The 23,504-nt window shown below is 41.5% G+C and overlaps 1 protein-coding gene across 1 annotated transcript; it reads right to left on the bottom strand.

Annotated features, from left to right (window-relative positions):
- Window positions 1-245: 245 nt before the first annotated feature.
- On the bottom strand, window positions 246-22,756 carry nomo (nodal modulator). Its single transcript, XM_041035949.1, is given in 48 exon segments — window positions 246-2,085; window positions 2,389-2,481; window positions 2,763-2,882; window positions 3,110-3,211; window positions 3,366-3,476; window positions 4,222-4,305; window positions 4,657-4,798; window positions 5,443-5,570; window positions 5,753-5,866; window positions 6,696-6,822; window positions 8,179-8,338; window positions 8,522-8,604; window positions 8,985-9,206; window positions 9,333-9,428; window positions 9,529-9,592; window positions 9,790-9,877; window positions 9,990-10,126; window positions 10,840-10,971; window positions 11,187-11,328; window positions 11,425-11,602; window positions 11,689-11,839; window positions 11,940-12,045; window positions 12,154-12,243; window positions 12,718-12,855; window positions 13,218-13,370; window positions 14,136-14,208; window positions 14,326-14,432; window positions 14,789-14,889; window positions 15,012-15,057; window positions 15,152-15,241; window positions 15,851-16,019; window positions 16,021-16,064; window positions 16,953-17,141; window positions 17,291-17,369; window positions 17,459-17,614; window positions 17,827-17,957; window positions 18,040-18,223; window positions 18,373-18,470; window positions 18,899-19,013; window positions 19,232-19,377; window positions 19,591-19,773; window positions 20,124-20,271; window positions 20,358-20,503; window positions 20,593-20,678; window positions 20,767-20,922; window positions 21,101-21,249; window positions 21,399-21,663; window positions 22,617-22,756. Coding segments are annotated over 48 exon segments (5,970 nt in total). The 5' UTR covers window positions 22,633-22,756; the 3' UTR covers window positions 246-1,953.
- Between the last annotated feature and the right edge of the window lie 748 nt (window positions 22,757-23,504).

Here is a 23,504-nt window from a genome sequence, read left to right as displayed (position 1 = left end):
AATCAACTTTAGTTCTTTGACTCTTAAAGGATGAGGGTATCTGCATTTCTTGCCATCTTTATGAAAACATTCATGCCTAGCATTACACTGCCCCCTAGAGGCAAAACCATAAAACAGTTGAGCTAATTTTCTTCCAGTCAAACTTTATTCATGATCTCAGAAACAAAAACAAAAACAAAAAAAAATCAACTGATTCTGACCAAATGACAATAACACCCCACCTCCCTCACCCTCCCTTTCCCACCCCAACCAAACTAATCAACTCCCCCTAAATGTGGACTAATTGGAATATCTTTCAACTCAGTAAATAGTCAGTGGCCTTTTCATCTTTCAGTGAAAGTCAGCCACAACTCAGAGCAGATGAACTGAATACAGAAAAATAATTGGGGTCCATAGTTTTCACAGTGCATTACACAGCTGAGTGGTAAGACAATGAGCTTATGAAATTACAATTCTGCCTTATCTTTCTAAGTTTAACTCAAGGTCATGACAGAATCTTTTTAGATATTCTCACTTACTGTCACGTCTGTGTGTGGGAGTCTTCTTAGAGTTTACATTGCTCTTTAAAATAGCTTGTCACACACTTCCTCTGACAGATATCATTCAAAAAAAAAAAAATAACAGCCACACTTCTGAAAGCCATTCACAACTGATTAGACACATGTTAATAAATTAATCAACTATCAGTTATCCCCTGTAGCTCCCTACCTGCCACCCCCCCCACCCCTGGCCACCCCCACTCAAAAAACAAAAACAAAATAAATCTCCTCACAGAATTCAAACCCATATATCCAGCATCTTATCTACCATCATTTTCCTGAGCTAACAGAGAAACTGACATCAAGTCAATCTTGCATCACGCTTAACAGCTTATAAAATCCCATCAGGAGTGGATGGACAACACGTGGGCGTTCTAGATTTAAGTGACAACGGTATAAAGCAGTTATTGGCTCGTCAGCATCTTTGGCTGTGTTTCAGTCAGAGTTAGCAGTCAACAGAATCCTGTTTGTTTGTGATGGCATTATAGCGGTCAATGCAGTTTAAGTTCAAATCTATGGGTTCAAATAAGAGACAAAAACATATTAAGCTTGTGAAATGATGCTTAAGATAATTCAAAGCTTATAGTAATTCATCACCCTTTGTAGATCTGTTAAAGGTCTGTGGATATTACAAAGAGTTTTGTAGTTCAGAGTGTTCAATGGTCAAAATTTTCTAGCACAAATATCATTTGGACATCCTTAACTTCAATTTCTCTCATTATTTGTTGAGAACAGGTTCACAAAGGTGATATACAGCCAAAAGATGTTTCTCAAGCTGAAAATGTTCTTGACCCTTATTTGAGCCCATACAAACCAATATAAACCATAAATCTTACAAATCACAAAGCTAATACTGGTAGTTATGATTAGATCTAAAACTACATTCTGATGGAAAATTCCCTTTGCGTATTGTCTGAATCGAGCCCAATGCTGGTAGGCGAGACACTTTGTTTTCCACAGTGCCTGACAGTCCTAAACAATGTTAGATAGATATCAAAAGCATTCAAGTGCTTTCAAAACACAAACAATTTTAGCTGACCTAGATAAATTACAAATGTATAAAAATGGCTCACAAATATTGACAATGTTTTTTTTAGACAATGAGTGTTCTGGGGAAAAAAAAAAGGTTCTAAAAAACATACAAAACAACCTGTTAAATGTCAGCTATCAGTCCAGTGAATCTGAATGGCTAATGAGGTGGTGGTCATTGCGTGTCGAGTGGTTCACGTTGGGCTTCACATGGGGCTAAATCACATCTTAGCGAGCTAAACAGTTTACCAGCACCTGTCATTAGCCGCAGCTACTGAAGAAGTTTCACCCGGCTAACCCAGTGCTTGCCGCGGCTGGGATTGCAGGTGCCAGTGTGCTATTTAGCGTACAAAGGTGTGGTCTGAGGCGAGCCGTGGTTGTGGCCTCATGTACGCCTGGCTTTCTGTCTCTTAGCCTGGCGTTTGGCTTCATCCACGGCGGCACTGTCCCCACTGGCTTGGGCCATGCTCCTCACTCCCTGGATACGGCTCACGACCTGTAACAGCAGGGGGATCACCTGCAAAACAGGTCAGCAAAAGGTATTAAACAAATGCTTTTTGGATTAACAGTTTCTTACTTGAAATATTAAGAAAATCCCTGAAAAAATGTGATTAACTTGAATGAATGAATGAATAAATAAGAACAGATTATGAGACATGAAAACTCCACAAAGCAGGACGTTCTTCTTTATGTCGTTCCAAATTTTAGGATTTACCACGATAAGGCCAAAGTCCAGTGATGTTTAGACCAACTAAATGGATTCAGAAATTCGATAGTCGAGCAAGAAAAGCTCTTTAAACACATTGTCAGGAGCATGTACCTTCTCGTGGTTGTAAGCTGCTAGAAGGAGCAGCAGAGTGAGAGGCAGAGCTATGTAGGAGCCTTGGGCAACATCCTGGTCAGGCACTTTACGCTGTGGGAAAGCGCACACACGCGCACACGCGCACACGCGCACACACACACACACACACACACAATGTTAGATGAGACAATTCCAAGAGAAACAGCCCGATCAATACTGTTTTGATTTAAAAAAAAAACAAAAAAAAAACAAACAACAACCTGTCTCTCTGTGTAAATCATGATTCCTGTTGTTCTTTGCAGTGAAAGAGGAACATGCTCTCCTACAGAAAACACTATCAAACAGCAGGTACCGTTTAAAATTTGGTTTTAAAGAAAGGATCTGTGTCTTACAGTGGGGTTAAAGGTGAGCGTGACGTGCTTGTGGTAGCCAGTGGAGGTGAAGGAGACCTGGGGCAGAGTGAAGTCATACTGCGACCGGGACAGCGTGGAGTACAGCATCAGAACATAAGTCTGGAGAAGACAAAGAGAGGTGACTTTAGGTCTACCAGCAGCATGTCCAGGGTCATGATTATGCCTAAGGCAGTCTATAAATTTAGTGAAACACAGAAGCACATTAAGACATTAAGGAGACTTAGAGCCACTGAATAATGTAGAGTACTGAAGTCTGGCTTCTGGTTTTATGAGTCTGAGCAAAATTTTTCAGTTGTGTAGGATTCACTTCATCACTTAAGAGTTACCTCTCCATCTCTGTCCAGAGGAGGGAAGTGGAAGAAGAGGGACTGTCCCAGAGAGACGCTGTTGATTGGATTGTCCAGATTGTCGCTTTTATACAGCTTCACCTGGACAGACCAAAAGAGGATAAAGTAAGTAAAAAAAACAAAAAGCAGTAAAACTTCAACCATGCCAACTCTGCATAGACCTGTCATGTGACCACTGCGGGGAAGCTGCAGAGATGTTTGAAATGCAGGGATAACGTAAACTAAGCAGTCGTACCGATAGTGTTGGGAGATGTTCAGGGGACGTGATGACGTTTCCGCTGAGGTCAAACTGATTGATCTGCCTGAAGGCGATGATGTTGACCCCTTCAATGTCACTGCTGCCAACCTGAGAGCAAACACATGGAGCTTTATGTACAGATACAACCTTGAACTCCTAAAAGAAAACACCAACTCTGCATAAAGCTTTGTTCAAGTCACACGGTATGATAATAACAGAGAATTAAGAGGAATTAAGGCATTTCCAGCCTCGCCAGAGAGATTAGGGGGCCTGCACTTTTCAGACAAGCTAAAATTATGAACTGAGAGGTTTAAACTTGCAATGGGATTATTGCTGCTTTTGTTCTGTGTATAGAAAAGGACCCATGTGATAAGGCTGCTGATAAGTCATAATCACAGGGTTCCCACAGTCATTTTAACAATTCAATTAGAAAAGTTTTCCATTCCCTCCAATCTAGTTTTCATGACTGTGTTACTGCAGTGCCAAGCACAAAGGAAAGGACGATGACATTGAAAATATGTTAATGTTTGGTTCAAAGTTTATCCTTGACCTTAGAAACAGATGTTGAGAAAACAGTCTCACAACAAGGTGGACTTAGTGGCTGTTCCAGAGCCAAAGTTAACTTCTTTAAAATCTTTGTTTCAATCACCCAATTCACTATTCTACAAAAAAGTAGTATATCCTCACATTTGAGAGGCTGGAAAGAGCAAATATATAAAGTCTGACAAGTTACATTTTAGTTTAGTACATTTCTTAAATTTTTAAGTGAATGACTGTTTACACATCTGGAAAGATGGGTGGACTGTTTACACATCTGGAATGACAGAAAGCCCATAGTCATTTTGTTGCTTACCTCTATAGCTCTGTGTTGTGGTAGCGCCCTCTCTATGTGGTCGTTGCCTTCAGCACGCAGCTGAATCAGATATTTGCAACCAGGCTGTGAGAAAACATTCTCTTAATTAAGTCATTTAAGGTTTACAGTAAAAAGACTAAAGAGACACAAGTCTCAAAATTAACTTTTTGTTCTGTCTGCCAATGGCTGGTAAACATTTTTTCAACTGGCCATAGAACTGCATAAGATACGATGCCATGAAAAACAGTTATTATTAATTACCCATTTACTGACCTTTTTACAAAGAAATTATAATCATGAAAATTTCAGATGCTGTTGTAAGGATACTCAACTTTTATTTTGAAATGTTATATGTGATATGTCAGACCATTGTGACTCAGTTCGTTCTAGCTTGAAACTCTCCAATCTGATTTTAACAGTTCCTCGTGTCCTCACCAGCAGACCCCTGAGTCTGAAGCGGCCCTCCTCATCTGTGACGGTGTCCTCGCTGTAGAGGCTGCACTCTCCTTGACCCATCGCCTCCACGGCAACATCCCGCTCTGCATCCCCGCTCAGAGACTGCACCGCACCGTAGCAGCTGAGGACAAACGCACAAGATCGCGACACTAATAAGGCACATGTGGAAAGGGAATTACGGGATTCACACACAACCAGCACATAAATACACAATACTGTGCAGAAGTTTCATGCACTTTAGACATTTCGATTCTTATCCATCGCAGAGTACCATTAGCAAGGCGTCTGATCTGTCTCAAACTCGTTTTGCATCATGACAACGAGCCCAGACATAAAGCTAGAGGCATAAGGAACTATCTTCAATGACTGGAAGAACACAGTCCTGCAACAGATGGTCCGACCCCCACAGATCCCAGATCTCACCATCAGTCAGTCTGGGATTACATTAAGACACAGAAGATGCTGATACAGCTGAAACCCACAGGACTGAGGCAGGTTCTGCAAGTTGCCTGGATTCAACCTACCTGCCAAGCACCTTAAAAAGCTGTGATTTGATTTAGGTTGTATCTGTTTACTGCACTTTGTATGTTGTTTACTGATAAATTCTATTCCTGGCACTACTTGTGATTCTTTTTACTGCTAGTGGCTAGAACTTTTGCACAGTACTGTATATTAGAGTCACGTAAAGTAGATGCTGAAACAGAAACATTTATGCTTGTAGGGCAAACTAAACAGGAAATAACTGTTTGTGGTAGGTTTGTATACCTGTATGCAGTCTTAATCCCAGTTATATCAATACTGAGGTTTTGACCTTCCTCCACTGTAATCATCTGAGACGCAGGCTCAAAGCGGAACTCCTTCATCATGGGTTTGAAGTAGTACTGACCAGGACTCTGAGGAGACAAAAGCAGTGATTATGTCAAATGAAAAACAGAAAACGTATACATCAGGCAGAGCACAACAGAGGTCAAAGCATCTCTACAATCAGCCTCACAGCTTGGCGGACTGATATCTTCCACCACAGAGAGAAAAATTACAGTGGTGGAAGAAAATGAAGAAATAGCTGGATCCCTACCAGGTTATTAAAGGTGAGCAGGCCAGTGTCCTGGGTCAAAAGGTTGGAGCGAAACTGTCCTCCACTCAGAGACAGAAGGACGCCTGACAGGGGCTGACCATCCTCTGATTTGATCTGTTGAAAGAAGGGAAAGCGTGGGAAACTATAGGTTACAGATCACAAGATTTGACAACTAACAGATTGATTAGACTAATCAGAAACAGAAACTGCACATATTTGAAATAAGTGTTAAAACTGTGGCCGACCTGGGAGGTAAGCGATTAAACTCCTTTAATCTTTTCAAAATAAAAGATCATGTGGACTTAACGCCCGTTGTAATGAATAACGAAGCCAATCTCTCAGACACGTCTCGAAAATCATGAAATCACTCAGTCATGGCTCAAACTGTGAGAGTCAGATTGTGAAATAGTGGGCATAATCAGGCTGACAGGTGGGTTTAGTGTCTCTAATGTTCTATTTCAGAGGGGATCTACAAAAGAAGGATAAACAAGGGCACAAAACTCTTTATAAATGCTGTACAGAAGATTTCAAAGCAATTTATCACACAGCCTGAAAGGGAAACCAACACTGATCATTTCTGCCAGGATCTCATGGTTGCTGTAGATAATTGCAGACCCTTTTATCAAAGGCAGTACAAAGGCGAGGCACTGACAGCACACACAGCAAAGCAGAAAAACGGATTCAACTATCAACAGTGATTTTTTTTTTTCTTTTAATTATATTTTACAAAAACATACATTAGGAACTAACAAGGGCTTTTCATCATGTCATTTCATATTCACTTTAAACCACATAATCAGTGAGAGTAGTAAATGCGAACAAAGAGCGTTAATTGTAAGTTGCTCTGGGTGAAAGTGTCAGCTAAGTACTGCGGATGTCACAGCGGCTGGTGATTACTGGGATGTAATATGTATGTGTATGTGAGGAGGGTGGTCACATGTACCTTGAAGGTCACACCAGCCAGAGCGAACGCCTTGAAATCTCCCTGGGTTCCCTCCACAGGACTCAGGACGAAACCCTCTTTACTGGCACTGATGTCGTACTGTCTGTCGCTGTGAAGAGGACCCACACTGGAGGACAGAAAGGAGAAATAAGGTGGTGAGGGCTGCATGTCTATAAATATGGTTACTTTACAAGCCAATATATAATACAGAATGGTAAGATAAAGTTAAGTCTGACCAGTTGATGATGAAACAAGAGAAAATACTACTCACAAAAAGGAATTATTACACTTTAACTGGATAATGTTGCATAACTGACATCTTCTCTAATGACTCTGATATTTTAAAGTCAACCCAGAACCATTTCTTCCATATTCCTGCGTGAGGAGAACTATTTTTTTTCGTTCAGGGCTCAAGGCAACAGCTCAACAACCCTCCAGAGACCCAACACATTCAGAGGATCTTTCAGGGGGCAGAATGTGAAGGAAAACTATCATTTTGATATCTAAAATATATCATTATAAATAAAAGCACCTAGTATGTAAGAAAGTAAAATGTTGCCATGGAGTCAGTTAGCTGTAGGCTCCAACTCGTGCCCGATATTTCTGGTTTACATTTGTTAACATTGTGGCAAACTGCCACCTTCAAAAGTTTGCCGAATTAGATATTAGCTGTTCCTGTTTGCAGTGCACCCATGGATGTGCAGATGAGTATCACTGCATTACTCTGACACTGAAGAAAACTTAAAAATGTAATGTTTCTCTGGCAAGTTCTGTTGTAAGGAGAATCGTTTTTTCTATGATTTCTAAGTGGATTTAGGGATTTTTATTTTCAATAGACAGAATCAGACAGAACTGTATTCTCGGGAAGTTGCACTGAATCTAAAATGATGTCTATTCGTGTCTGTCTGGGCAGATGTGACTCTCTGCAAGCTGCTCATCTGCATGTAAAACAACACCTGTATGACAACTGGAGAAGAAAAACTGAGCAAGCTTTAATAAACAGTAGAAATCAAAAATACTGGTTTGGTGCCACAGGCTGCTCTGATGCAGTCCTTCATGTCCTAAAAGCCTTGTCACTCCTGTGTGCAGCTTTTGACAGTATTTATCATGAGGCCCTTTTGAACAGAGCGCACAATCCAGTTGGTCTCTCTGGCACAAATTGTGACTTGATGATCCATTTGGCTGACCACCTCTAATAGAGCCCTTTAAAACCCATTTCAACTCTCTGGGCAAATTATATTAGAGTTTTAACTCGAACCCACACACTGATGCTGTTCCTATAGTTCTTTGGGCCTTAATGTATTTATGGATCTGCATATTAGTATATAATTACCTGCTAAGCACATAGCAGTACTCTAACAGCCAATACCATTACTATAATTTATGATAAGATAAATCTATGACGGGTCGCAGGCTCTGGAATATCCTGCCCCTACTTTTATGTCCAAAAGCTACAGAAAGGCCTCTGGACTTGCTCTCATACCTGTATGCTCCCATCTCATTAGTGGCCACAGTAATGAGGACTGCAGATGCTCCTCTTTCAGTGATGGAGATCTCGACACCCTGTAGCTCTGGAGACACCTTCCCCTCCAGGAAGAGACCTGCACGTCCCGTAATGTCCACCAGCCGACCTGGACAGGACTCTGTCAACAGCAAGAGTTAATTTTTTTCTTTATGAAACCAATGAAGATAGAGCTAAAATACTGTAAGCACAATAGTATACACTTTTGTAAAGAATTATTATCTAAGAAGCAGCTATAACAAAACAAGGGCACATACAGACATGGTAAATTTGTTAAGATTACAATGTGTGTGAAGGTGTTTACCTCCAGTGATAGTGGCTTCTACCTCAGGTGGGTAGAACAGCAGTTCCTTGGAGGAGGGAGTCACTGTGATCTTCTCTCCAGCCCTGTGAAGTCAGGTACAGTGAATATTAACTCACTGCATCATTACATGGACTCAAGACTTGGTGTATTATTATCACCAAGCCAAAGTGAAACTATTAAAAAAGCACTGTAACATTATCAGTGAGAGCCTGTGTTTTTGTGTTTGGGAACGTTTTGAGCATCGTTAAAAGAAAAAGTTGTGTGGGAAATTAATTTAGTGGAGAAACGTGCTTCCACAGCTAAAGGCTCATTCCACTTTGCACTACTATAAGACACTGAGCACTTGCATGTGCAAGAGGCACATTCCAGAGTGAACTGAAGTGTTGAATTCCTTACTTTGTTATGTCCTAAAGAGCAAAGACAATAAAAAATGAAACTGCAGTGAAAACACGGTGTGACTGACCTGGCCCAGTAGGAGAACTCATAGTGGAATGGGCCTGTCAGTTCATCAGCCTTCTCTTGGATTGGAGGGCTATCATCTCTGGCACCTCCGTCCTCTTCGGCGGCGCGACGCTCCCGCTCCTGACGGCGTAGTTGAATTTCTTGCAGCTGCTGCTCCTGCCGCTGCTCTTCCAAGCTCCGCAGCGGACCCAGCACCAGAGCCGGCTCGCTCTCGATGGACGACCTGACCAAAGAGAGGGTGGGGGAAAAAAAAAAAAAAAGTTGGCAATATAGCGTGTAGATTCTCTGTAGCGAATGTTAGTGACCTTCAGAGCTTGCTAAAAATGAGCTGAGGCATGATGAGTCTCACTTGATGGTAACTGTGACGTCTAGAATCTTGTCGGTGGTGATGAGCCCAGTCATGTGATGCCGCACTGCAGTGAGGGTCAGGATAGTGGGGGCCGAGCTGTTAGACACAGGTAAACCTATGTTACCTTCTTGAATTGAATAAAAGGAGAGCACTCTTACAACCCAGAAACAAATGGACACAGCATCCGATTACTTACGTATCGTAGGTGTAGAAGTCCTGCTCGAACTGATGGCAGGAGCGAGGGGTGACTTTGTAAACACCTGGACAAGCCATTTTTAGTTGATTAATTACTTTGCTCCAGTTTTATATTTAGGTAAGTCTGACACAGACCTTTTGGCTCAAAACACTGCGCTCTAACTATACACAAGGGAGCGGCTGGCGCACCGATATTTTCTTTTCTCAATATGCTAATTCTTACTATGTTTAGCTAATGAGAGGTCAGGAGAATGAACCTTACCGGGCTTGGACAGGCAGAATCGGTTGACTCCCTTAGAGAGGTTGTACATGCCGACGTTCTCAGGTTTGCTGCCATCTTGGAAGAATTCCTGTGCAGAAAAAGTCATTCAGGTAGAATCAGAAAAATAACTGTGGACGCGCCACCGCCCGTTAACAGCACACGCCAGGTGTTGCTAATGTAGTCAGTTACTGATTACTAACCAAAGTGATGGCATGGGAGAGGGAGCAACGCAGGATGTAGCCAATCTGTCTGAACTCCACGCCTAAGACGTCAGAATCCAGAACTTCCACTTCCATGGACTTGTGCTTCCAGCACCACTCCTCATGAGAAATACTCACTGAGAGGTGGAAAAAAAAAAACAAACAAATACGCTCAAATTAAAAGCAACAGAAAAACAAATGAGTTGGTGTTTGTTGAAAAGGATTAAATCCGTCTCACTAGCCTTGGAGGAAAAACATCAGATGTCATGATCACTTGAGGTTGAGGCTTTCCGCAGAAGGATCTCGTAATTATCTCATCTTTAAACAAATGCTTCAGAAAGTAAACTTCTTGCATTACTCTGGCCTGGCAGCACCACAAGCTGAGTAAACACGCCTCAAAGATGCTGTGTGTGCAGATAGCTTGCAGACACACAAACAAATTGTGTGTATTGAACTGTGAGGGAGATAGATGCAGCACCAGAAGGTAGGGAAACACCAGCTGAATAATGTCTGCTCCCAGAAAGCCGGTGCTAAACACCAATTATGATCGAAAGATGGTAATTACTAATTGATTTCCCCACAATCGTTAAGAGAATCATTACTGAGATTTCTTGATGGACTCTGAAATGCAGGTAGGATGGAGGAATCAGTTTATGTGCTATGTTTGCTTTGACTTCTTCCAGTCCAAACCTGTATGCTGACTTTGCATTCAGGCTCCACATAAACGCTGAGGCACTTGTACAACTGGCAAAAATGCATGGTACAAACACTAGTTTCTGATTTGTAACTGCTGTAACAAAGCCTGAACATTACCGTTTTTTATAAAATATTAATAGTAGTGGGTCCAAACCTTTGTATTTCCCAGGCAGAACGTTGTCAAAGGAGAAGCTGAGGACGTCGCTGCTGCCAGACAGAGGCACCGTCCTTCTCTCTCCCTGCCGACTCACTGGTTGCAGGGTTACCGAGAGGTCATCACAGGACGCTAGAGGTCAACCAGAGGACATAAGGTCAGCTTGAGTGAAAAATAAAAACCTCACAATTCAATATTCTTGTGGGCTGAAGCTGTGTCAGGTCCCTCATCTTATCCTAGATCATCTTTTTTACTCCCTTAATAATGACAAGCAATTTAATAACCCACATTTTCATTAGAATACAAATCTCTATTTTATTAATACAAGCCATTTATAACTTCTTTACCTAGACAGTAGACTTTTCCAGAGACAGAAGCCATGAACTGGGTGAAAAGGAGGTCTGTGAGGGGTCGGTCCACAAGGGAGACCTCCAGGGCTTGAGGCTGAAGAGCAAGGCCTGCTTTCACCTCTGCCTCAGGGAGAGACACCTGGACACGTGGAAGTGAAACCAAAGTTATATTGTAGAGAGCCAAGTGTTTATTATACTACACAAACTGAAAACCTAGCTGGTCCTAGGGTCTTACATGGACGCTGTAGTCTCCAGGTTTGGCCTGAAAGCAGAAGGCCCCCTGAGGATCAGAGTCGATGGTCCGACTGGAAGCCTTGTCCTGGCCCTGGTGTGTCAGGGTGACCTTGTAACGACCCTGCTGCTTCATGCCCTCAGGCAGGCGACTGATCGAGATCTGGCCACACACACTAAACCTGGTGTGGGACCAACAACACAACTTTATAATTCCAAAACATATAACTTGATATCTTCAAAAATTTAAGTGGACAGGCCAGTGTACCCTGCTGTGATGATGTCGGGAAGCTGAGGTGTGTTGGGGGCAATCTTCACTGTGATTGGCTCGAAGAACATGAGCTCCTTGTTGACACGGATGGTGTAGGTACCAGCTGTCATGTTCTCCAACCGGAAAGAACCATCCTCCTTACTGACGACTGTGAGCGGCAAAGCAAGCAAGTGTGAAAACGTGATTACAATACGAACCACTGAATGCACTTCCACAATATACTGGCTGCAGTCTTCTAGTAAGGTTACCTTTGATCTGGTTGTTGAGTGACACCGTGGCATCAGATACACCCTCTCCACCGACGCTGTTGAGAACTCGGCCTGTCACTGAGAAACCCATGACTCGGAAGATGGGCTGCACGTGGAGCAACAGAATCAGAACCACATGTAAGTAAGTGTAAGTACCACACCTAAAATAACTAATGACGAATATTTAAACAAGAAAATGGAGATCTCTCTTTACCTCTAGCTTCAAGCTGTTGTGTTCAACCTTGAAATTCATCCTGGATGGAGCAACATCAAAAGTGATCCTTTCTCCTCTGTAGAAAGGCACCTGAAGTGAAGAATTTCACCAAAGAAGCAGGAAAAATAATCATGTTTACATGAAAAAGACTGTGAGAGAGGTAGAGTTGTTCTCAATGCAGTGTGCAGCATAAATTTCATAAATTCATTTTTGATCATATTTATGGCCAACAGTTTTTTTAGCCATAGCCGTAGCCATTCGCTGTGTTTTACATTCAGTAATTATCTCTCTATGTGTTCATTTTTTAGTGGTACTGGTAGAGTCCGCCATTTCTGTTCTGAATTCAAAAAGCCTGCTTTCTATTCTGCAGTTGTGGTAACAGAATGATGTAGTCCTGTACTCCTGTCCTTCGACATGCTTATGTGGTATATTCAAGTGAACTGTGAAAGTGAACCCTAAGAAACATCCTCAAAAAAAACTAAGCATGGGGGACTTTCAGGACATAATGCAGGCACGGCATATTTGTATCTCATCAATCACAAAACAAAAAAACAAAACCCTTACCACAGTGTAGTCTCCACTGGCCAGAGAGGGGAAGATGAAGGTGCCATCCTCCCTGGACAGAGCGCTGCATAGGTAGACCAGGGAGCTGTCCCCAGAATCTGCCCCCTCCACTGGGGAGGTGTTACAGCCACTGACGTCCTTGAAATCACAACAAACACACACAAAAATGGAGTAATCTAAATTTATTGGCTAGGAAACACAGTGTTTCCTCAATCCACCACTTCTTCTTGTCATTATTATATAAAATTAAAGAGAATAATCTACAAAACACTATAATAGAGTCAGACCGTTTTTAAGACACTTTAAAAAGCATTCAATTTTGCTATTCCCTAGCTTCTCTTGAGATTAAACCTGACTTTGCCTGTTCCGAAACACTCAAAATACCAAGAGAAGTAGGAACTCTGTTAAAATACAAGCTGCAGAACACTTTCTTCAAACGCTGAAGCACAGATTAGTCAAGCAGTATGACAGTTACAGTTTCTAAAATAATGTTGGTTTACCTCTCTCTTGACTGCGGCTGAGTACAGTAGGAAGGTGACCTCTTTCATGGGCTCTCCATCACTTCGGACTTCCCCCGAGACATCGTAGCCTCCAACCACCAGATGGTCTGCGGCCGGGGCATTGGCATTGGAGACGTGCACTGAGGTAGAACTCTATCGGAGGACGGCAAAGGTCACCACGTAAGTTACAGCGAGAACCGGAATAATGACACTGTCAGGAGCCGTGTGATTACTGCTGGAGATCATTAGTTTTAAACCTGCTAACCTGACAGGGAACCTTATCAGCTGAGCAAGTCGGTGAGTGATGAAGTTTTCCACACTCAAGTGATGCCGAATTAAAAAGACCTCTGAGATCATGCATTTTCTCACAGCAGACGCCACTCAGACAGTACCACTGTGATACTGTGGTACCCAGCAGTGTGTTATTAAACACTGTGGGGGTGAAAAAAAAAAATCTTAATTTTCTCTTAACCTTTTCAAATACACCAACCCACCTATGGGACAATTTGGAATTGGCAGCGCTCAGTCTTCACACGGACTTGACAAATTATACAGAGTTTGAAAGCTCTAGGTCTAATGATCATATTTCATTCCAACAGCTGTTGACATAGAATTGGTTGAGATGGCTCCAGATGCTACTACAGGCCTTATATTCCCTTTAAAAATGTTTCTATTATTTCTTTGCTTCTGTAATTTTGGTTCAGTGTCTCTTACACTCATTCTGACTTTCTGGTTGTAAACTTTAATGAGTCACCATTCAAAGGAGACCAGGGTTATGACTGGAACCAAAAGGGTTGAAGAACAGTAATCTTTTTATTTTAGGTGCATTATTTTCATCAGGGTGTCTGTTAGGGGATTAAAATACAGAGTTAAAAATACTGTCCACAAAATGTTTGGATGACAAAAGCTACTTCCAACCTGCTCCAGGGTCCAGGAGGGATGGGAAGCCGTGATGTCATAACTTCCAGGGAGTACTTTGAAGAAGGTGTACCTGTGTTAGCAAGACCAAACAAAGGAAAGGTCGTGAAACGGCACACAATTTCAAGTATATATTTAGTGCAGAAACACCTGTGTACCTCCACTGAACACAAAGATGCGAGCCACTTACTTTCCTCCAGGCTGTGTGATGACACTCTGGAGTTTCTCCTCTGTTCCCGCTCGGCTCAGTTTGACTTCTACTCCTGCCGGACCCAGGAGATGGCCCTTACTCAGAACCTGAAAGAGACACAATACGTTAGGAGGGAAAAGCATTACACAACAGTATGAGATATTTAGTGAAATGAAGCAATTTGCCTGACTGATACTTTTCCCAGAAAAGCTTGTAGAATGGTGGATACACTAACAAAATAGCTTTCCTTGGTATGTAAAAGAAAACTGAAAATGAAAAAGACCTGAAATGTTATCCACTCAAAAACAACTGAACCTCACTCTGTCATAAAGCAGAGCGTATTTACATCCTGCATAAAGCCGAAAAAGCTGTTGATCTAAGTGACATTGTTAAGACTTAACCCCCTTTCTGTGCATATAAGGTTTTTCGATTAATGAGGGAGGAAATTCTAAACACATCTCACCATTCCTGAGACTGAAAAACCAGTGAAAACAAAGTTGATGTCTTCCTCTTTAGTACAGATGTCACTAACTCCATCCACATGGAGCTCGACACTGGTAGGCTCTGGTGGGAGTTAAAATCAGAGAACAAAGACATAAAAGCAAGTTCATAAATGATGACAGACGATAATAACAGCTCGCATTATTAATAGTTTGTAAGCTGTGAGGATGCAGCTGTGATCTTACCAAAGCTCCATCCAAGAGGAGGCTCAATCTTCAAAACAAAGTCTCCCTATGTATATATATTTAAAAAAAAAAGTCAGATAGATAATCATAGTCAGTGGGAAAACTGAATATAGGAGTACCTGAATTAGTGTTTGCCATACCTTGTCGTAGAGCGGGATCATGAAGTAGCCATTGATTGGAGCACAATCCGTCTGATATTTCAAGGAACCTTGTTTGGTGTACAGTTTAATCTGTACATGAGAGAGGACACAAGCAGATGATGAAGTTATAATCATAATTACCTCACTTGAAATGTTAATTGCTGTAAGGCCAGCCACAGGCTTGATTACTAAGTTACATGGCGCACTGGTTGGATATCTCGAATCGGCTGTCATCAACAAACAGACCAGTCTATCTGGGATTTGGTTCATTTCACTAATTAACCAAATGGCTAATCCCACGGAGCCGGTGAATGAGCAGGGATTAGGACTGGTGGCCAGTATTTAACGTCTTCCTCAACAACACTGACAGATTTTAAGTTTAACAGTGAGCAGTCATATATAAAGCAATTATGTTAATGTAATTCAACATATGGGTTTTTCAGTCAACCGTGACTGCGCACAGAAAACATGCAAATTAGCTAAATAGCAGGTAGCTAAAATACTGTTTAACTACATTAACCGCTCTAATTTATGTTGGCCAGCTACAGAGAACTAACTCTGAGTTAAAATATACTTCTTCTGCGGCCATTTCATTCAAACTGTCATTCAAGTAAATCTCCAGTCTCCGCCTAACCTTTACCTTACTACGATAAACCAGCTAGCTGCTAGCTAGCTGCTAGCCGGGAGGTCTGCGCTCACCTCGATCAGAGAGTAGTTGATTTCAACGTCGGACTTCACAAACCCCCCGCATGCCACCACTATGTCATCAGAGGACACGGTCAAGAACTGAGAATAGATGATACAGAATAACACCCAGAGGGATCCCATGTCAGCCCGGATCGTAATTCTCAACATTTTGGCTGACTGAGCCGAGCCAAAGCACGCTGCCTCCGGTTCCGCACCAGCTGAGCTGCTGTCACTGACCCAGCAAAGACACTGGCGGCGGCAGCGACCTCTGCTGGTCCGGAGGAGCCATGACAGGACAGTCATGACAACTCAGTGAGGGTAGAAAAGAAGAGAGCAAAACCAAAGACTGAGGAAAACAAAATGATTCGACTTATTTTAATATTTATTTTTCATGCAAATGGTTCAGTGTTAAAGGCAGTCACATAAAAGGCACCTAACTTAAAAAACAGTACATTTACCCAAAATCTGACCAAAATAGTATTCATAGTACAAACACACCCACCGTCCAAAAGTTATTTTAGGGTTACAAAAACTGAGCCACAGTATTGGTAAAGATAACATGGTTACAGGTTAGTATTATAAAATGTATCAGTATGTTTCTTTAAATTATTGTACAGAAAATAATGATGATATAAATGTTAGATTTCAAAACACACAAGAAAAACAATGAATGCATAGGACTGTATTTAAACATAACTGTACAAGTAAGAAAAGGCTAGTGTTGATACTTTTAAAGTGCATAAAATTCAGAGAGTGTTTTCAAACTCCAGTAGTTCTAGTAATGCAAGTCCTTCTCAGAAGGAAAAGATGAGAGACAGGAGTTACAGTATCGGAAAAACACAGCAAAAAAACAAAAAAACAAACAAAAAAACCACCTGGCCAGCAATGACTGTTTTGGTTTACAAATACTTGCTGTGTAATAGTTTTATGGTAGATTGTCCACAACAAAACACTGAAAAAGTACAACGCATTAATGCCAGCAGGTTCACAGAAGCTCCCAAGTTTTCACAATTAAAAAAAAAACAAAAACAAAAACATTCAAACAATTTTTCAAATCCTGTACGTTTGTCCAGTCTTGCACCCGGTCTATATCATAAGGTTGTCTGCCTCACACATGAGTGGAGGAGTCCGGAGGTGAGTGTGCCAGGAACAGCGCTTCATTGAAATTGTTGGAGAAGCTGGTATGGTAGCTGGAAGTGCTTCTGCTTCTGCTGAGCCTAGGTTTGGACGCTTGAGATTTGATCGCTGAGTGCCTCTGGGCCTGGCACAGCTTCTGGATCAGGAAACGTTTGTCACGGCCCTCCTGGAGAACATAACGGCACGCAGACAGTAGTTTGTGTAAGAATAAAAAGAATAAAGAACAGATAAGAATAAAAGAAATAAAAATAAGAAAGGTGCTTGACATGACCGCAGCCAAATCTCCTGAAAACATGTATTCCTGTGCAAACCTACCATGGCTAGCTGATCCCTTAGCTGGTTAATAACCTTCTTGTGAGCTCCAGCAAGTGCAACCACATAGAACATGGCCAAACTGCAAAGAAAATGGAAATACTGTTTAAAAATATAGCCACACAGAGAAAGAACAGTTGCTGCAGGCTGAAAGACCTGAGTGAAACATACCATGTAAAAACAAAGAAGGAGACAGCAAAGGCCTCTGATGAGAGAAAGAAGAGCAGGGCTTGGACTCCATTGGGCAGCTGGGATACCGTAGTTGGCAGCACCTCCCAGGAGGTGGTGTAATTAACGAATGGTCCACAGGCCTGGGAACAGTTTATTCTGTGCAAAAGGGAAGGGGAAATAAGTGTATACGCCAAAAGAATACATAAGCAGTAGCAATGAGTGAATCTACATGTACTGAGTCAATAACATGCAGACAGAAATGAGAATATTCGTATCTCCATTTATACTTAACCAGCTAAAATTCTTCTAATAAAGCTTCTAATAAGCTTCAGACATTTAAGTTAAGACGTAACATGGTCGTTACTCACTGGGCTACACTAACAGTGACAGGCACACAGGCCAGGGCCAGGCCAATCAGCAGCACGCCAAGGAAGAAGAAGTTGGAGCTCGACGCTCGAAACGGGCGCGTGGCTGGACGGCAGTTATTTATCAGTGATACCTGTAAAAGTAAAAGGACATCAGAAGCTGTATTCTTGATTTTGAGCCATGTAAAAAAAAAAAAAGAGAGATAAAAAAATCACCTTTTTGATGTAGAAGATAAAGAAGTACTTGATGGTGCAGATGGCAGGCAGCATCGGGCAGTAGAACGTGCCGATCCAGCAGATGGTCTGCCCGTAGACGATCTCTAGAACATTTTGAGGAATTGCAAATTCCTGCTGGCCCCACCACTTCACCAGCCCACAGTCACAGTACTTCACAATCAGCCTGGGTAGGACAGACCAACGCACGGACACAGTTAGATATGACTGAAGAGCAAAGAGCGGGAAATAATTCCACTTAAGGAAAAGGAAGAAAATTGACTGTAATAATAATAAAATAGTTCAGTGATCTACTGGATTGTTGTGAAGACTTACTTTCGGGGAAACTCCACAAAGATGGTGACTGCGACAATGATGATGAAGTCAAAGATGGTGAGTTTGTACATCTCCTGGCCCACACGGGTCTCCCAACACTGTGGACAACAGCATGGACATATGGAGAGGCACAAACAGAGGGACTGGATTTCACTTGCTTGTGTAATAGTAGTTTAAGAATGGATTTTATACTGTAAAATTAATTATATACCTTAAGTTGTAATAAGTCAGAAAGTACTGAACAAATGAACAAATGAACCACAACAAAGTTTTATATCAAGACCAAAAAGGTTGGTACGGCCGTTACAGCGTGAGCAATGTAAATTTAAAGAGGCATAAATCATTAACATTCTAAAAGGATCTCTTAATAGCTTTGAAATCTCAAAGATCATTTAAGAAACTCATTAAGCACGGAGCTGCTGGTATGCATGTTGACACAGAGATAAAAGTGAATTTGACGCTCATACCTGCAGAATACAACAAGAAACCATCGAGTGCTGTACTGGAATAAAAGAAAAGGACTCACAGAGTAAAGCAAATGGTTATAGCCACAGGTGCAGGGCTCCTCTTTACACGTAGTGATCTGGGACCATAGAGAGAAAAGCAAAACCCCAATACTGGTCAACCGCATGAAGACACACCTGTGAAGAAAGGACGAAAGAAAAAGAAAGACAGACGAGGAAAAGGCAGCAATTTTCAGTCATTCAGTGTCACTGGAACTCCAGCTATTTAGCTCAAGTGTTATATCTTTCACTTCATGAGCTTGTGTTTGCAAATATACTATTTTTCCTCATAGTATTATAAGTTAACAGGACCATCAATAAAAAGTAAGTGGTCAATAAATGGAGGTCAATTGTACCTCATGAGAGTGAAGCGGATCTCGAAGGCAGGAGAGTAGTCCTCATAATTGATGATAACAGAGAAGAGGAGGGGGGTGATGAAGTTGGCCAAGGTGATAACAATCGATGGCAGATACTGATAGATGAGATCCACAATAAAATTCTCCTGCAAAACAGCAAAAACAACATTAATAACATTAATTAAAGGAATTACCTTTTGAGTATTCTTGTTGAAGTTTTCAACAAGGGTAGTCTGAAGTTTGTTTGTTTTTTTAAGTTCCCAGGGGATTCGAGGCATGTATAAGGGATGGAAAAGGAGAAAAATAATGAAAAAAGACAGGAAATGTCATGCTTGCAACAGAAAGCAACATTTCATTACCTTTATTTTATCCATCTGTGCTTTCTGGGAGAAGATGGTGGCTACATAAATGCTGTAGAAGCAACCAGCCAGTACACCGATGACAAAAAGGTTGAGGATGAGGCGGATGAGCAAAATCCGACACTTCTCTTTGCGGGTGCGATCCGCTATTTTCTGCTTGATCCTCTCTTCTTCCAAATCCGTCTGGGGATGTGCAGGTTTATAACGAGGCAGGTAAACAGTCAGTGGAAGCATCGATTATATTGTAATTACAACATTTAAAACATCTCATATGGTATAATTTCTGAAAAAAAGAATATTACATCTGTCTACATGACTAAGAGGAGCTTTTTGAAAGGAAAGAAAAATAGTTATCCAAGAAGATACATAAAAATCATGGACTTCCACCCAAAAACAGGTTTGCTACTGTATCGAGACTGAATCTGAGCTTGTGTCAGCGTGTAAAAATGGTCATTGTTGCACTATCTAACATGATGGCTCCTGGCAAATTTCGGTATATAAACACACCTCGTCCAGCAGAATGATCAACTAACCTTGAGCTCGTAGAGCAGACTGCTCCTCTTCAGCCTCGCAGCGTTCTCGTTGGTGATGCAGAAGTCCCAGCCAGCAAAGATCTTGTTGCAAAAACTCTGAAAGCGATCCTCATCCTGAACCAGGTTTCGTTTGAATCCCGTGGCAGACCTTGAAGAGAGAGAAAAAAACAAAACACTGCCACAAACTGATCACACAAATAAACTGAATTTGTCATGATTTTGTCCTTTCAGTACCTTTTAACGATCCAGATGAGACTGAGGAACAGGTATGCTACAGTGGCCAGCAGGTATGCCAATGGCAGATTATAAGTGATGTGTGGGAAGTGGATTTTGTCCACCTTGTAGTAGCCGTAGAAAAGATAGGTCTGTTCCAGAAAGCCCTGCAGATGAAGCCAAATTGGTGCGTTAGGAGACCACATGGAAACTGTTTTACTCCAGAGACCATTAAATGTAAAGTGCAGGCACTTACTCCACCAGACAGCAGATCTGTAATGTGTTCATGAAAAATAACCAGGCCTCGCCGAGCGCTGCTTGGATACACACTGCACGGGCTACCTGTATGGAAACACCGTAAATTATAAGCTTACGACTATTTTATGCTTAGTTTATGCTCCAGGACGAAAAAAAAACCCAAACCCCTCACCATCGTTCTGGTTGTAGGTGGTATTCCCTGAAGCGTAGGGGGCAATGATGATGGGAAACATGACGAAGCTGAACATGAGCAGAAAGATGATCAGGTTGAGCATGACCAGGAAGCGCAGGAAGGAGAAGTAAGACAGGATCCCTGTGCCAAACATCCCTGAATGAAAAGAAGACCAAAGGGAGAACTTAAGAACAACAAAAGCACAGCTGGTACACTTTCTGTTAGGCTGAAAGTGTATTTAATCATTTCAACCATCCTGAATAAAAATCAATAAATGTCTCTGAGGCTAAAAACACAGGTCTCTGATAGTCAGATCATCTCATTCATCTTTAACCTTCTATCAGGTGAATGTCTCCCCTCCAGAGCTTCAGGGAGCTCAGCCATTCTTGGGCATCTTCCTTCATCCGCCTCAGATACCGGCGGGTGCTTTGCCTCCACTGTCTCCAGCTGCTGAGCTCTCCAGCCTCCTGCAGGCGCTGCGTCCTAACGGGTTACACAGTCAAATTCGTTGCTTATCAAACTATATGCAACTTTTAGAAAACAGTGAGTAATGAGTTTCCAGTCCCTTCAAAAGTGGAACACATCTGTCATTCATGAAGGTGGTAAGGATACTATAATAATGTCTTTCCTACTTGTCTCTGCGTTTCTCAGCCATGGTCTTGGCTAGTTCTCTGATGGGTCTCTGCTCCGTCTGACCCTTCTGCTTCTCCTCATGTCTGCTGACTGTGCTCACGGCCCACTTCCCACTGCCAGAAGAGCTGAGCCGAGCTCTAGAGCTGTTTCTCCGCTTGGAGCCACCAGTCGACGACTTCCTACGGTACAACAGGGACTGGTAGCTGGGGAGCTGGTCCAGCAGTGGGTTACTGGTGACTCTTCCACTGCGATCAGTGTAGAACACTTGAAAAGGTGAATAAATACGATCAGAAGAAGAAGATCAGATCTTACAAAGTTAACAAGTTAACGTTCAGTCAGTTTTCAAGCAAAAATGCTTGAATTTAATGCCTTTGTTAGTCATATCAGACAGTTAACTGAATATCTTTGGGTTTTGGACTGTTGGACTAATAAAACAAGCTATTCACATCCATCTCATTGGGCTGTGAGAAATCATAACTCCATGCTTTGTAAACACTCTGTTCTCAATAAAAACAGTTATGAACAGAAATGAGTGAGACACATAAGTTCTTCAGGAGGAACTTTTCTTCTTCAATATTTTATTCTCTACCAATTTTTATTATCTTGACTGCGACTGGAGATATTTGTATTATTCGGTGTAATGAAGAGACAGCCAGTAAGATCATATCACTGCAGTGGGTTAAATTATTGTTACAGCAAGTACCTTTAAAATAACAGAGTCCACAACTGCACACAACATGCAGCCATCTTACGACCGGACCTTTTAAGCTTTTTAGGACTTTCCTGTAACTTATCCTCAGAAATCTCCTCAAGGTGTAGCTTATGACAGCTTCTGTGTAGGTTTCCAGCGCTGGAAACAAACTCTGTCTGCGACTAAAAGAAACTTGTCTCCCTTGTTTTGTATGTGTCCGACACCAGACAATGGCAAAAACCACAAAGCAGAGTCAGCAAATAAAAACACCAAGAGCGAAATTTCGATGCGGTAAAGAGACTCAGACAGAGACAAACACAAACTAAGTCCCTGAACTCTGATTCTTGAGCTCTTCCTCAGACCATTTATCAAATCATAAAGCAGCAGGCCAAACTTGTTAGCCTGTTGATAGCGGCTGTTTGATCTTAAAGTAGCAGGCTAGCATTTTTAGCCTCTCAGCTAACTGTGGAAGCAGTCCTGTTAATTAACTCATTAGCTTAATTTATCGCACTAACTCCGTGTTTACCTGAGTCGACCTCCATCGCGTCCTTTTCTCATACAATAATTGTCGCTACTTATTGTGTAATATCACGGTTATCTAACAATTAACCTCGCAGACTTCGTCAGCTGGGAGCTGATTCTCCAGCTGTCAGGAAGATAACACAGCCTTTCCCACACAGCACTTCCTGAATGTGGATGCGGCTCCAAAAGCTGCTCTGAATTCACACTGACCGGACTTTATTCATGCAGTTCTATTGTACCTTATCCTATTTCATTTCATTAAATCTTATCTTATTGATTTTAGAACAGCACTATAATCCATGCTTTAATTACTAATCTCTCAAGTTACATATCTAGTTGGATGATGATAATGCAATAAATATCCTACAAAAATTAAGCTGTTTAAATACAATTGAACTACTTTTATTAGTTTATTATATTTATTATTTATTGGTTTGTTTATTTATTAGTTTACCAGATGCAAAACAATAAAATCCCAGCTTGTAATGTATAATATTAGTGTTGTTTCCATGGCTGGCCTTCCTTGGACTTTTGTGTATGTTTTGACCAGGGGAATTTCCCTTTAGTTTGTAAGTACTGGAGTCACGTCCAGTTTTTCAGAGACCTTCCCTTTGAATGACTGAATGCTGTTTGCGGATTGTAGATTATTATTTTTGGCTTATTTATCTATTTATTTATTTATTTATTCATTCATCATTCATTTATCTTTCATCTGTAGAAAAGTTCAATCAGTAAGTACCAACAGAGGTCAGCCTACAGTAGATACAACATGGACACCCACCTTAAATCCTAATAAGGAAAGCAATTAAATTTTAGCCTTTAGGGATTTAATTAATTTTTTTTTTTCATGACTCAAAGCTTCCTCATGAGATTTGCCTGGTCTATGCAGAAG

This window comes from Toxotes jaculatrix, chromosome 4, assembly GCF_017976425.1.
Source record: "Toxotes jaculatrix isolate fToxJac2 chromosome 4, fToxJac2.pri, whole genome shotgun sequence".
Taxonomy (NCBI): Eukaryota; Metazoa; Chordata; class Actinopteri; family Toxotidae; genus Toxotes; species Toxotes jaculatrix.
Note: the sequence above shows the minus strand (reverse complement) of the source record. Positions and strands in the feature narration are given on the sequence as shown.